A 14,943-nucleotide genomic window follows, 5' to 3' on the forward strand; every position below is an offset into this window, starting at 1 on the left:
CTGAGGTAATTCATTATCCATACACACACCTTGCAAAAAAAAAAGTTAAAAAAAGAAATTCTTCAGGCAGAAGGGAAAACATATATAGGTCAAAACCTTGGATCTACATAAAGAAAGGAAGAGCGTTAGAAAAGGGAAAAAAAAGAAGAAAAAAATATAAAATGATTTTTCTTATTTTTAGCTGATTTAACTGATAACAGCCTAGTAACAATGTACTGGGGGATCATGGCATATGAATTAAAAAATGAATAATGTCAAAAGGGATGGGTAGAAGGAACTATCAGTGCTCCTTATTAAAATACATACATTGGAAAAAAAAGAAATGACAAAATCCAACTGGTGGTCTCTCTGAAGAGCAGAATGGAAAGCCTAAAATGACAAATTATGAATCTGGGAAATAGAACTGAAGAACTACCTACCTGAGTGTAGTATAGAGAGAGAAAGAAAGGAAAAACGTGGAAGAAAAATGGACATGGAGGACAGATTCAGATGTTCCAAATGTCTAACAGGAGTTCCAGAAGGAAGGATAAGAAGGGAATTTTTGAAAGAACAATGTCTGAGAATTTCTTTGAACTGAAGTAAGACATGAATTCTGAGACGGAGCCAACAAGGATAATAAAAACAAAAACCAGATCTAACTATAGCACAGTGAAATTACAGATCATTAAAGATAAAGAGAAAACTCAGAGGTAGATTAACGACACAGAACTGAGTATCAGACTGACACTGGTCTTTGCATCGCCCAGAGCAGATACTAGAAGACAACAAAGCCGTCAGCTCTGAGGCACTACAAGAGGTAGATCCAATGTCAGAATAACACTAAAACAAAAACACTTCACTGCATCTCATTCCTGATCATTCTGGCTAGGGCCCTGTTCTGTGAATTAGAGGGAAAAACAAAAAAACCTCCCGTGGTGGTTCTTATGTGACCTCCAGTTAAGAACTTCTGTGCAATGGGATCAAATGAGAGAACAACTAATTTTGGAGGTGCAGAGTGTTGGGAAAGCTATAGGCAGGAGGAGGCATTGGAAAGATCACTGGGAGTTTACTAGGCAGGCAAGCTGGGGGAGGACAAGGTAACCAGAGAGAAGGAAGAGAATGAATTGGTGGCAAAGAGGAATGAGAGTGAGCAAAAGTACTCTGCTTGGGAAAAGCAGCCTGGTGTGGCTTAAGGGATGATCAGGCAGGACAGGATGGGACCTATCCCACCCATAGAAAATTACTAAAAAGATATCTTCATACTACTTTCACCATCAAAAAATAAAAACCAAAAAGTTACCTGTGCGTTGCCATACTGCACAGTGGAGCAGTGGTTCTTGATGTCACCTTTGCAGGCTTCATACAGATCTGGTTCCAGGCGGATGTCCTCTGTCTGTATGAGAGAGCCAGCACGGGAAAGTAAGCTTACTCTACGCTGGTGAGATCAAATGCTCTACACATTTGTAGACTGGAGCTCGTCTGGTGGCCATAAATGCTAAGGGGCCACTGCGATAATGGGAGGAGGAGGACTGAATTTCAGTTTGGCCACTATTCTAGCTTCATGGCCTTGGACTTTCTTTGCAAAATGAAATGCTACCATTCTACTCTGACCCCTTCACAGGACTGCTGTAAGATGAAATAAGGTAGTATGATGTGGAAACCACTCTGAAAGCTAAAATCATTATATGGAAGTAGGACTCTACTTTTATTGTTTTACTGAAAGAGTCATGTTCACATCTAGGGACCCAAAGTTTCTATTATAAACGGATGCATAGGCCAGTTCTACTTATGTGGAAACCTGGTCATGCAACTTTGGGGATATTAGTATTCTCTGGTGTTCATTACTACTTTCTGCTTAGAATGAGTCTTCTCAAGAAGACTCTTGAGAGTCTCTTGGACTGCAAGGAGATCAAACCAGTCAATCCTAAAGGAAGTCAGTCCTGAAAGATAATCAGTCCTGAATATTCACTGGAAGGACTGATGCTGATGCTGAAACTCCAATACTTTGGCCACCTGATATGAAGAACTGACTCACTGGAAAAGACCCTGATGCTTGGAAAGATTGAAGGCAGGAGGAGAAGGGGACAACAGAAGATGAGATGGTTGGATGGCATCACTGAGTCAATGGACATGAGTCTGAGCAAGCTCCGGGAGTTGGTGATGGACAGGGAGGCCTGGAGTGCTGCAGTCCATGGGGTCGCGAAGAGTCAGACACGACTGAGCGACTGAACTGAACTGAGGTGAAATAAATACGATTCAAAATACAAAACATAAAATTAATACATATTTTTAGCTGTCTTCACATGGCTTGGGCCTCACCTCAAAAGTAAAGTGGAAGGTGTCCTCTCAGTGTACACTGGGCGCCTTCCCAACACCCACGTCACCTTGATCACCAGAAAGCTCATCAGTGAGTGCCTCCCCTGAGGGGGACGGGGCACAGATCTCACACTACACAATCCAATGGAGGAGGACCTTTGTTTCGTGCGGGGTCAGTTTTCTCTTGTTTCTGTTTTCCTGCTGGAGATGAGTACTGGAGCAGGTGGCCCAGGTGTTGTGGGCAGCCACCGTGCAGCCACGAGGGAGACCAGCCTTAATGATGAAGCTGGTGCCCAAGGACAGCAGAGTGGAGAGGGAGAGACCTCAACCCTTGAGGACATTATTAATGCAATGATTGGCATCACATGCTCACAGCTTGTCTTACAGCTGGACTTCCAGTTACGTGTGGTAAAAAATACTTAATCATGTTAAAAAAAAAAAAAGGGAAATGAGAAGCTGTCCTCTGGTAAAACTTTAGCATGTAGCTCTAAGTCTTAACCATCACGCTTGTGGCTAAAACCTTCCAATTTGCCCTCGCCCTTCACCCAGCTCTCTGAACCCTGCCCTGTGGTTCCTGGGACCAGAGCTGTGCTCCCAGGCATTACCATCTCCAGCTCCTCCACCCGCAGCTGCTTGCGGCACTTCAGGGACACCCTGTGTTCCTTGACTTCCTGGAGAGTGTCGTTGCGCACGGTGGTGCTCAGGCAGATCACCACGTCCACCCTGCGCGGAAAGAAGAGGCCTGAGCCAGGCTGGAGCCACACAGAAGCAGACGGTCGAGACCTGGGCTGGGGCAGGGGCCACACCAGCCCTCCAGGGCCCATGTACCCCTTTACCATGTTCTGAATGCCTTTCCTGTGAAGTCTCACTGTGTTTTCAGAGCGCTCAATGCAGCAATTTGACTGTACACGTCACAAACACTGGGCCCCAGCCCGAATGCCGACAACATGCCTGGCTGGTGGGGAGGCCACAGAGGGGACGTGTGTGCAAGGACAGTTTAACACTTGTTTTGTCAAATGCATGTGACCAGAGAGGAATGCTACTCCACTCTCAACTCTGGACAGTGTCTTTGCTACACTGTGAAAATACACTCTGAGAAGGACAGAAACCTAAGCAAAAATGGGAACCCGGTTTATCTGAGGGGATATGCGTTCCGGAAGTTCACTTCTGCGAAGAGCAGCATAGGAGAATTTGGGAAGCCATGCTATCAAAACTCATCATTCTCCTCATTAGGACCTGGTTCCTAGATGAATACAGTGTTTGTTTCTTTACTACTCTCTCACTCAGTGAAGGCCTGTGTGGCTTCCCTGAGAGATGATGTAATGGGATGATACCCAAGGACATCAGCTAACTTCCTATTCACACTGCAACCTGCTCACTTAAGTACATAAACCTGTATCTGCTTCATCAGTTAGGCGGTCTGCACGGGGAAATGAAACAATGCTCCTTTAGGCCACAGTCTCCCCACTTTAGAACTACCGCCAGGCGTGGCTCTCAGCTGCCGCAGAGAGGCTATGTCCAGGCAGCCCGGGGCCTAGCCGTAACACCAAGGGGTGTGTAGGAGGTCACCCTCCCAGACGGGGCTCGGCCTGAACACCAAAGAGGTGTGCAGGAGGTCACCCTCCCAGACGGGGCTCAGCTGTAACACCAAGGGGGTGTGCAGGAGGTCACCCTCCCAGACGGGGTCCAGCCACAACACCAAGGGGGTGGGCAGGGGGTCACCCTCCCACATGGTGGCCGGCTGCCTGACATCTTAGCTACTCATCCAGCAGCCAAGAGGGGCTGCAGCGAGGCAGAACGAATCAGTTAAAAGCTACATACTTCTTCTTTATGTTGGGGCAAAGCTTCAACACGTCCTCCTTGCAGGCCATTTTAAACTTGTAAGAGAACCGAAAATCCTTCATCTGCACCTGAACAAGAAGATGGAAAAGAAAATCAGCAGCTCTGTGACAAGGCCTCACCGGCAGTGCTGGGTGTAACTGTGCTCATATGCTGTCTGCAGCAGCCTGCCTCCCGGCTGGCACAACCCTGTCTCCCTCAGGCTCCCTGGCTTGCGGAGCTCCCTGCTGCACGCTCCTGGGTCTTCTGCTCCCAGGTACGCCAGCTTCCAGTCACACACGGGCAGGGCCTCTCCCCCGAGGTCTCCCTGTGGCGTGCTGCCTCACTTCCTTGACGCTTCCATTCAAACACCTCCTTCTCAAGTCCCCTTTTCTCCATCACCCTGCAGGAAGTACGCTGCTTTATTTTTCTTCACAAACTCAGCTGAAACTATATACTTATATGTAAATGTGTTTTTGCTTTTCTCTCACCAGAACGCACCCAGGTCGCCGAGGGCAGCGTGTGTCTATTCTTCCCCATCTCCCAGTGCCCGCGGTCCAGAGGCCCTGAGAGCCACTCGAGGAAGCAGTCAGGGAGGCTAGTTCCCCAAGAAGAGGTCAGTTTTACAAAGATGACTAGATTTCATCCTCCTGGGAAGGAAGTGCTTGCTTTATTAGAAGTACTTCACTTAGGCCTGGGGTAACTACGAAGACTGTGGTTTAATCTTATTCAAATACCAGACCTGGGTAGCATGATTTAAAAGAAAGGCTTAGATCCTAGTGTACTGATACCCATCTGAGCTGCTGCACTAAACAGGTATTTGGAAAAAATGACTTTTCACTGAAGAGGTGCTCTGATGTCCTGAGAGAGGAACAGGTTCAACAGCCTAATCAATGGAGACAAGGACATGCTGGGCACTACTGACCAGCTGGAAGTGGGTGACTCCGACGGCGCACTTCTCGTTCATATCCTTCTGGTGTTTGTTCTGAATCAGACACTCCATCAGGTCCCCAGAGTCTATCTGGTTATCTGCCACATCCTGGGGAAGGCAGTGCATACTTAACACTTCATTTGTAACCATTCCTGAACAAACCCCGTACCCCAGCCCATGAAAAAATGCAAACGAGACTGATTCTAGAGCCATTACAAATAAGGCGCATCAGAAATTATGTCCAAATAAGCCTGAGAAATGATGAAGGACCAATGTTCAGTGAGATAAAATTTACACAGCAAGTTGCCCTGCATGAAGCTCCAATAAAAACGTGTACTATGCAGTCCTTTTAACTCCTTTCCTTGTATGGAGCGGGCAGCAGGCTTGGGGATAACATCTAACATCGTCTCCTGGTTGTCAAGACTCCTATGGTTTCTGAGTATGTTTTACTCCCACAATTTAGGTAGTTCAGTGAGTCATAAAGTAATAGAATTCCCTCAACATCAGGTAGAAGGAGACAGCTGAAAGGGGAGAGCCACCCTACGGTTAGCAAATCTTGGTGGTATGTATTGAAGGCAACCCAGTCCTGCTAAGGGGGTTCCCCCTTCTCCTTTCCTTACAAAGGGCATCTTGGCAAGTGGTTCTAACCACCTCTCTGGTCGTCCACGAGGGGTCAGCAAACAGGGTTTCCCAGGATGGTGGACCCCTCCTGACTCCTCCTGATGTTGTTTACATTTTCAACTTCAACTTGTTAAAGTTGGTTATCACCCAGGAACAATGTGGGCATTGTAAGTCCAATACACGTGGGGGCCAAAGCCACAGTGAAATTGGTTCTAACCCATGTTCCTCCAGATGTCACTTACGTGGCAAAAGTTCTGAATGATGGGCTCACAGGCTCTCATCAGCAAGGCTTCTATTTGAATATCCTGTAGAAAATTAAAATATGAGTAATTCTGCTTTAGAAAGGGCCAGGGGTGGGGGAAGGAGCTGTTTCTTTCTCTGCGTCAGTGTCATCTGATGGGTAAATAATCCATTAAGTGCGTTTGGGAGCTTTCCCAGCATTTCAATGAGCGCCTCAGCATGAACAGAGGTTCCATGCTCCTCCTCTAATGTTCCTTCATGGCACTGTGGAAGGCGAGTTTTCCAGAGGCAGATTCCCCTTGCGCTTGAACAAGAGGGAAGGCAGGATTAAGAGCAGTGGGGAGAAAAAAAAAATTTACAAATAATACTAGAGTATGTAAAGCCTTTGGAGTTTCTCCCCAGAGCCAAGTAGTTCAAAATGAAAACAGGAGTGACTGACATCTATCACCCCATCATCAGACCAGACGACAAACCGCTGCCTCCAGGGAACACATGCTAACCGCCTTCAAGGGAACTAACTGCTGTGCAGCACCAGCTGCTGAAATAACATTGTCCTTTAAAGAGCTGCACACCCTAGAATGTCCTCATTAGCCCACAAGGACGATAGGAATGAGAAAGGAGCTGACAGGAGATAAAAGAAGGCAGCACACTTTTGAAAAATAGAAGTGAAAAAAAAAAAAAAGATCCCGAGAAATATAATTTTATATATTGCCCATTTTGACAACTTAAATAGTTCTAAAAGGTTAATGGTAAACAAAACAGCAACTCCCCGTTTCCCTGATGTCTGGCCCTACAAAACAACTTAAGCATTTTTAAATGCCTCCCCTTCAATGATAATCTCTGTATTTTCAAATAGTATGCCTATGCTTAGAAGGTTTTTAAAATCTCACTTTTTATATTTTAGTGGGTTTCAGGATGGAACAAAGAAAAACACATGTAATCAATCTTCCATGTTTAACTGCAAATCCCAGGCGTTTATTTCAGTGAACACACATTACCAAATGATCTAATTGAAAGAGCTAAAGGATGACATAATAGGAGTGCTTGGGCTATCCTTGAATGTGACTAATACTGGTCTAGTCACTATGTTAATTCTGATTTATGAAGCAGATCAAAGGGCCAAATGCTGGAGAAACGAGGAAAGGGGTTCAGGAAGCACCACAATACTCTTCTTGATAAAGCAAGCAGGCAATCTGACAAGGTTGCTTTTGTTCTACAGAGAAGCTGCTCTCTCAAGAGTCTAGAAACAGCGGAACTAAGAAGGAAAGAAAGGCTGCTGACAGGGCACTTTCCTTCCACAAGTTGCAAACTGCTTACCTCGGACTCTAACTCAGTGAGGTTGCCAACTATATCTCTGCACTCCACAGCTAAGTCATCGAGATGATCCTGGAGGCATTCAAGCTCCTGCAAATAAAAAGGCAATCTCTTAGCATTTGTTAATTATATCAACGATCAAGGGGAGATGAGACACCAGTGTCCACTTCCTTTTCAGAGGTCTTTTCTTTTTAAAATGAATTCACTGAACAAAATGCTAAAGCTTTATTTGATTCCCCAAATTGGGATTGTTGAAAAGACAATGAATGATTTGATGTATCAGGGTGGTTTGACAAAGGGGTACAGCAACCATGCAAATCCTTCAGAAAGCCAAACTGGTAAGTCCACAGAGAGTCAACGTTTGGGTGTTCTCAGAGTCTGAAGACCTTACAGGCCTTCATTCCATTCCGTCAACACCCTGCTAATCTGTACTTTCATGATAATCACTGGACAAAATATTCAGTGAAAGAGATGGCATATTTTAAGACTCCTCATGGGCAAAGCAGGCTGGGGACACAGGGTCTAAAACACAGTAGAGAATGAATAGGTCCTGCAAATCAAACCTGGGATTCTAACCCTTGCCCGAATAAAAGGATCCTCTGAGGGTACCTGCACAACAGGTGAGCACACTAGAGCTTGAGTAACTAAAAGCTATCTTACCTGGGAACTGAGCTGGAGCTACCTTGTAACATCAGTCTATTATTAAACCTAGAAGTTTTAAGTTTTACATTTAGCTTACTTTCCAAAAGCACATGAACAGCTATTTCTCAGCAAAAGGCTTTGTTAAAGGATCAAGTTTAACTTCCTGACTATTCTGCAAGAAGCTGTTTTGGAATCAGAATGGAAGGGGAGGAGAAGGACTGCAGGAATTATACAAGAGTCAAAAAGGGAGTGGAGGGGTGGGGGGACCCTAAAGGAAAATGCATAAAACTTCTGGGAATAGATAAATGGCTAGGGGGAAAATTCCATTTGTGAACTCATTTCCTAAGTTTAGCTCCACAGTGATGGGCTGTCATGTGATACAGCTTTCTCACCGTTACTTTATAGAGGGTATGAAAGGAAACTGTTTCGTGGGATTCCATATGGCCATATCCCTTGTTTCATTAGACAGAGGCAGTAGAAAGCTAAATTATATGCCATTTTCTAACAATAAACTCGACAGAACTACAGTAGGCCCAGGAAACAGACAGCCAAAAATGATATTCCCAGGCCAAGAGATCTGAGTAGGCATTATGTTGCTTTTAAAAAATGTCCAATTGCTGCACATGTGACTTTTCCTAGTTTCACCCCAGGGGGTGTTTGGAGCGGCACAAATGGAACTGTCCGTGCCTCGTTCTAGTATTAATGGGGCTTTAAACCAGCAGCCGCTCCTCACTGCTTGGGTCCTTCACCTAGAGATAAAGATAAGCCATCTTCCCACTTAATTTGCTGCGATGCAGTAACATATCTTACATATCTCTCTTTTTTTTTTTTTAAACTAGGCACAAAATCCCAACAAGCCGCTTATAGCACGTACCTGATTCTTGGGACTAGTCCTTTTCTACTGTTTCCTGAAGAGGTTACAAGTGCCTGGCTAGGGCTATGAGCTCTGAGCAAGAAAGTCAATACACTTCATTTTTCTGAACATCAATTCTATCAATTACTAAGTGGAAAATATAATTCCATTCCTACTTCTCTTTTAGATCTGTGGTAGGGCAAGCACATACACTATTCATGCATATCAGTGTACATATCTGTACCCTGCCTTCCCTCAAAAGGACTTAACGTACCTTATAAAAGAAAAAAAAAAGCAAGATAAAATAAATTAAAAATGAGTAAAAAAAAAAAAAGGAAACTTTAAGGAAAGTGGAACGAAGCCAGTAGCAAGTCAGTACACAAAATGCCTACAACAAAATCTTATACACTTGCTAAAGGCAGGCTACATCTTTGGCTCGAGGCTTTTCAAGAGGCAATACAAGGAGAGAAAACAATCAGTTATAAAATGTAATAACCGTAACATTAAACCAAACTAGCTGCTTAGGAGAAGTACAATTACAGAGACCAAAGGGAACATTTTCCTCAGGATTTCTTATAGAGAGAACAATGAATAATATAACAAATCCCTCTGTGAAGTCGGTGGAGATGGATTTCACAGTGTCGGTAGCCCACATAAACGCTCGTCATGACCAGCATTACTGTTGTCGCCACAGGATAAGCAGGTAGCTTTGCCACCTACCTGTCCGGTCTCTGTTTTCTCACTGCACCATTTCCCCAGATCGATCAGGCACTTGTCTTGGAGGGCGGGATCCAACTTAACATCCATGGCACGCTGGTGGAGGATCCTCTGGACTTCAGCTCGGCATTCCCGTGAGAGCTATATGAGAAATAAGAAGCAAAATACTAACCAAATGACACGAGATATACAAAATCTATCATCAGAAAACTGATATATCTTTACAATTATTTGAACCAAACTTTGTATCTCATCTCTTCCAGAAGAAAAATTAAATGTTCTAGGAGGCTTCTGAACACCTTTACCTCTTGGAATGTGATAATACATTCAGCATTTTCTAAAGTATCGTACGAAACACTATCCTTTTCTCAGAGGATCCTGATAAAAGTGAGTTAGGACCAAATCGCTACACTGTACACATGAAACTAATATAATATTGTAAGCCAAATGTCAATTAAAATGTGAACTGGATTCGTCTGGATAAGGTAGAGAGTTTTTTTGTTTAGCTAAACCAGTGTGCCACGACCCTGTGAATGCAGAGTAGAATGCTGGTCCTGATGTAAGAGAGAATAAACAGTATGGGACTGGCAGGCAGCAAATGCTGCCAAGCATACACAAATTTCCCAACAAGAGGCAGCACTCAGGGCAGAGGAGTACCAAGAGCAGAGGAAGAGGCTGCCGCTCCCCTAGTGCACTGGGGGGAGGCCTCATCAATGCAGCATTACGGGTCCTTCCGCCAAGAGCAGACGCCTAACAGCCCTTTATGTCTTGGCTAAGAGCTTCTAATGGGTCTTTAAAGCTACATAAAGTTAGGGTAGCAAAATCTGTCTACTTGTCTTTAGGTAACATAAAGAAAAACTGGAAATGTCCTCTCATTTTGTTAAAAACATAAAATCAGATGGGAAGAAGCTGGTAGAACAACTCTATGTACAGTTACTGAATGAAGAACCTTCAAGTAGTGAAGTAACCCTCTTCTCCAGATACACTAACAGTTGTCTTAGGATGAACAAGAATCTCAACAGTGTGTAGCAAACAAATTAAACAAACGACCAGCAGGAAGAAATGAAGTCAGTATCGAGTGCATACCCTCCTGCCCTGCTCCTCAGTGCGGTAGGCATGGCGGTATAAGCAGGAGAACACAGCTCCGGGAGGCATAAGTTCACTGGTTTCATTCCAACCGTGAGTGTGGCAAAGACGCGATGCATCTCCCTGGCATTTGCGGTACAAGACAGGGTCCAGCCTGTAAGGTTAAGAGTTAAGAGACAATTACTCTTTCTATGCCTTTCCTCCTAATGACATGCTAAGGGGTTTTGCAAAGTGCTCGTCTGTGTACCGGTCGAGAATCACTTCTAGGGTAATGGAGACAGCAGGTAAGCACAAGTATATTTCTGAATTCTGTTCTTCAAGAACACACAGTAGTCAATCTGGAGAAGTTTAACCCTTAAAACAGAAGATTTAAGTTCTACCTCAAAGATGGTATCCTGCAGTGTAAAGCACACATTACAATAACGGACTCGGCATTAACCTGCCCTGGTTGAAATGAGACAAGGGTTGTAGCTATCACCAGGCAATTTGCAGCTTTTCCTTCCATTTTTTTCCAAGTGTGAGTATAATTCAATCCTACTTGCTATACTAGATTCATTAAGATTAGAAAAGGACAAGATAAATAATCTACTCAAGTTCCTCTCTAGTAGTTTCCTATGCAAGGTAAGGCAGTTACATTTTTAGTTTACCTGCACATGCTTATCAATTTAAAAAACTTTTTTGACAGTTAATTCTGACTCTGGAGACAGTGAGTTAGGTGATGAGCCGGCTGCATCTCCAAATCAAACCAATGGATATTTCATTCTGTCTACATGATAATGTCAAATTTGAGGGAGGGCTACTTAATGGGAGGAAAAAGGCTAATATTTAATAAGCAGCTTTAAAGGTTGTGAAGCATGGGGTGGGAGGTGGGAGGGAGGTTCAAGAGGGACGGGACATACATACACCTATGGCTGATTCACACTGATATATGGCAGAAACCAACACAATATTGTAAAGTAATTATCCTCCCATTAAAAATATAAAGGTTGTGAAGCATCTTTTGATCATGGATGAAGGAATCACAGAAGAGAAAAACCAAAAGACATTAGAAACCAAAACCCAAAGACATAATTTTTTAAGGTAATAGACTCAGTAAGCTCTTCGCTATTTCAATTTAGTATGAAACTGAAATAGCAGTTTCATACTTACTCAGACAGCATGAGTAAGCATGGGGAAATTCCCACCCCACTTTCTGAAGTCCTTTCAGGAGCTAACTTGAGGAAACAAAAACACAGAGTCTTCAAATAATCTCTGTTGACTGCAGCCAACACAACAGTTATTCTGACCATGACAGAGAGTCTTCTAGTTCATTGACCTCCCTCCCCCCTTTTCTGGTTAACAGGATGAGAAGAGAATCAAGTTGTCATTTACTGATAAGAGCTTCTTAAGATAGAATAAATTTAATAACTTTGAATTAGTCACAGAAATAAAGTGAAATCCCATACCCAAGACAAATCAATAAACATTAAAAATCACTATTCTCTTCTTAGAGACGTATTTGAAGATGCTTCTGCTGCCCCATAGGTGCCCAATTTCTTTCCAGATGGGTCTGTGATATCAGAAACACCTGACCCTGACTGCCAATGTAGTAATTAATGGGGACACGGGGACAGACCTGTAGGGGCGGCCTCTGCCTTTAGGTACTGTTCTGAAAGCAAGAAAGAGGTTTTTCTGGAGATCAGAGTGCCAGCTATCTCACAACTTAACAAAAACAAATTACTAGTGATTATTTTTTTTTTAAATGTGAAGGATAGTGACTATCCAGGAGAACAGGCAGAGGCTTAGACTTATTATACTTCAGAATACTCACTTCCAATCTCGGGAGATGAAATACTGCAGCTCTAAGAGACGGTGTTCACAATCTTCCACCATTTTCTCTGTGTATAAATGTTCCATCAGGCATGAGAGGATCCTGGGCAGAAAACAGGGGTGAAATTGTAACGAGGGACAGTTCTGGCTCAGAACTCTCACACCAGTACTTCCTTGTCTGCAGAAAAAGCCATTCAGCTATTTTCCTAGGCAATCAGGAACTTACTTGCCCAAGAATCACTCAAATTAACTCAACCTAACCGTGACTCTGCCTTGTATCAACTTCAGAGCCACTTAGCACTGAGGACTCGGCTTATACAAGATCTGTGCACAGCTGCTTTATAATTCGCTGTTTATTATGAGAAACTTCCAACCATACAAGAGTAGAGAATCTAATATCCATCTTCCCCTCCCATAGCTTTATCAATCTATGGCCAAGTTTGTTTTAACCTTATACCCCCTTAGATGATATTTTGAAGTAAATCCCAGATACCCTACCATTTCATTTGTAAATACTTCAGCATGTTTCTCTATAATATGAAAACACAATACCTTTATCCATCAAAGAAATTAATTTAAAAATCCTTAATATAATGAAATATCCTGTCAGCTTTCAAATTTTTCCAATTGTCTCATGCCTTTTCACATGTCTGTTCAAATCAGGACCTAGAAAAGGTCTACATCCTGCATTTAATTGATAGTATCTTAAATCTATTTTATCTGTAGGTGTTCCCTCCTCCCCCCTCCCCCACCTCCTTGACAGTTGTTTTCCTATTGGTAAATAGTCAGTCTTAACAGGGTTTGTCTACTTCCTCCAACCTCTTTCCTTAAGGAGGAAGACCTTTCTCTAACCTCTTACCCCACCATGAACAGCTGGAGGGTATGCATAGCAGAACGAAGAGAAACGTGGACTGCATTTGTTTTACACAGTTGGGTACTGCTGGCTGCAGGCTATAAAGATTTTTGCAGAATGGGAAACCTGTTCTTTCTTGCAACCTGGTTTTAAGAGCTATTTGCATATCATATGGAATAAAATCAATACGTGAGACTCCAGTGATTTATCATAGCATTTTACAGCTTTCCTAGATCTTGGATATAACTTCAGAGTTCACTGTGTCCACAATGAACCCTTCCAACCACCACATTTTGTGTTTTATTTCAAGTATAATTAATTACTCTCTAATAATTGTCAAGAATCCAACGTATATGAGTCAATATACAAAGGGAATGGAAAGTATACAGCCAAACAAAGCATGTATCATTTTATCCTGAGAGTTTCTCTTTTATTTGGCCATTAAGTAGAATGATTCAGTGACCTAATGTCTAAGACTGTGCCTTCTCAGTCACTGTCAACAGACATCATGACAAAGCCAGGACTAGGTTCTCTACCTCACAGATGAGGCAGAGCCCAGGTCTCAGTCCCAACACTAGTCTTAACAAAAGCTGGTATGTGTTCCTGTTTAATGAAATTTCAGTTGTTGAACCATCCGAGTCATTTATGGATACGTTCCCCATGTTGCGCTGCCAGATACAATATGTGGATAAATACCACAAACAAGATAACCTACATTGGGTCTCCGGATCTTATGTGTTTGCAGGCTGTCTGTATTACAGATTCACAAGCTTCATTCAAAGCTCTATCAATGCGGTAATCTGCACCAGGGTCAGTCTCCTGAACCAGTGTTTGAAGCTGGATTGAAAAAAAAAGAAGGAAGAAAGAAAGTCACTTACCATCTAGGATGAGCAGTGCTGTATCTTTAATTAGTTCTCAGTACGGTATATCACCATGCACTCTTAACAAAGTACTACGATCGTCACTGGCCAAGCTCAACAGCTCTGGTCAAATATGTTGCAACTGGTTCCTCTACTTTGCAGGATTATAACTCATGGTAGGGATAGCTTGCCTACCTGTATGAACCATCCCTGGATATTTGCAGAACAAAAGAACTTTACAATATAAAAGCTGCCTCTTTCCTCACATCTGTTAATCAAATTATTATAAATTTGATATTCAGTGCCAAGCCAGAGCTGAGTGGAGAAGAGTCAACAGAAGATATTTCCAGTAAGAGATCTGATTTGGTCTTAAAAATCTAGAATTTGAATTTTGCTGCAAAGACACTGGTATAAAACAAGTATACTCTGGTTCATTAAAAGGAGATGTGAGATTTCAGTTGTAAGAAATATCAATGATAGAAAATAAGAATATAATATTACTTATAATTTCCTATTTTTTCTCAACTTTTTTATATACCCAAGAGATAAACCAGAGCTTGTCTATCACAGTATACAGAAAAATACTTGTCATTATGCAGCTGAAGATGAGAATATATTCTTTAACATTTACTTCTGCTTCCAACCTTTGTCATAAAATAAAGTGAAAGCATGAGAAGATGTGCCTCAGATTCTTTTTTTCCCTGTCTTTGAGGAGAAAGCAGTTGGGGCACAGAAGAAAAAGCTCTAAATTAAGGATGAGAAAACCTGCGTTCTATTAATAGTCTGGCACTGGCAGATATTAGCTCTGAGAACAAAGGCAAGTTGATTAACCTCTAAGTTTCAGATTTTTTAACTGTGGCGGATTATAACAAAGAATAATATATAGAAGGTTGTGTAAGCTGCA

General features: G+C 42.7%; 1 protein-coding gene across 1 annotated transcript in view; it reads right to left on the reverse strand.

Annotated features, from left to right (window-relative positions):
• The window catches only part of GLG1 (golgi glycoprotein 1), a 130,387-nt gene that overhangs the window by 13,191 nt on the left and 102,253 nt on the right, over positions 1–14,943 (reverse strand). The window contains exons 9-18 of the mRNA XM_086349838.1: positions 13,895–14,016; positions 12,328–12,429; positions 10,518–10,671; positions 9,435–9,572; positions 7,223–7,309; positions 5,908–5,970; positions 5,039–5,152; positions 4,117–4,205; positions 2,901–3,018; positions 1,280–1,372 (exon numbers count right to left, since the gene is read on the reverse strand). Of these exons, the coding sequence (XP_086205964.1) occupies positions 1,280–1,372; positions 2,901–3,018; positions 4,117–4,205; positions 5,039–5,152; positions 5,908–5,970; positions 7,223–7,309; positions 9,435–9,572; positions 10,518–10,671; positions 12,328–12,429; positions 13,895–14,016 (1,080 nt within the window). The remainder of the gene's footprint in view (positions 1–1,279; positions 1,373–2,900; positions 3,019–4,116; positions 4,206–5,038; positions 5,153–5,907; positions 5,971–7,222; positions 7,310–9,434; positions 9,573–10,517; positions 10,672–12,327; positions 12,430–13,894; positions 14,017–14,943) is intronic.

The sequence above is a fragment of the Bos grunniens genome, chromosome 18 (assembly GCF_055505025.1).
Source record: "Bos grunniens cultivar Pamir isolate PY7600 chromosome 18, Bosgru_T2T1.0, whole genome shotgun sequence".
Lineage (NCBI taxonomy): Eukaryota > Metazoa > Chordata > Mammalia > Artiodactyla > Bovidae > Bos > Bos grunniens.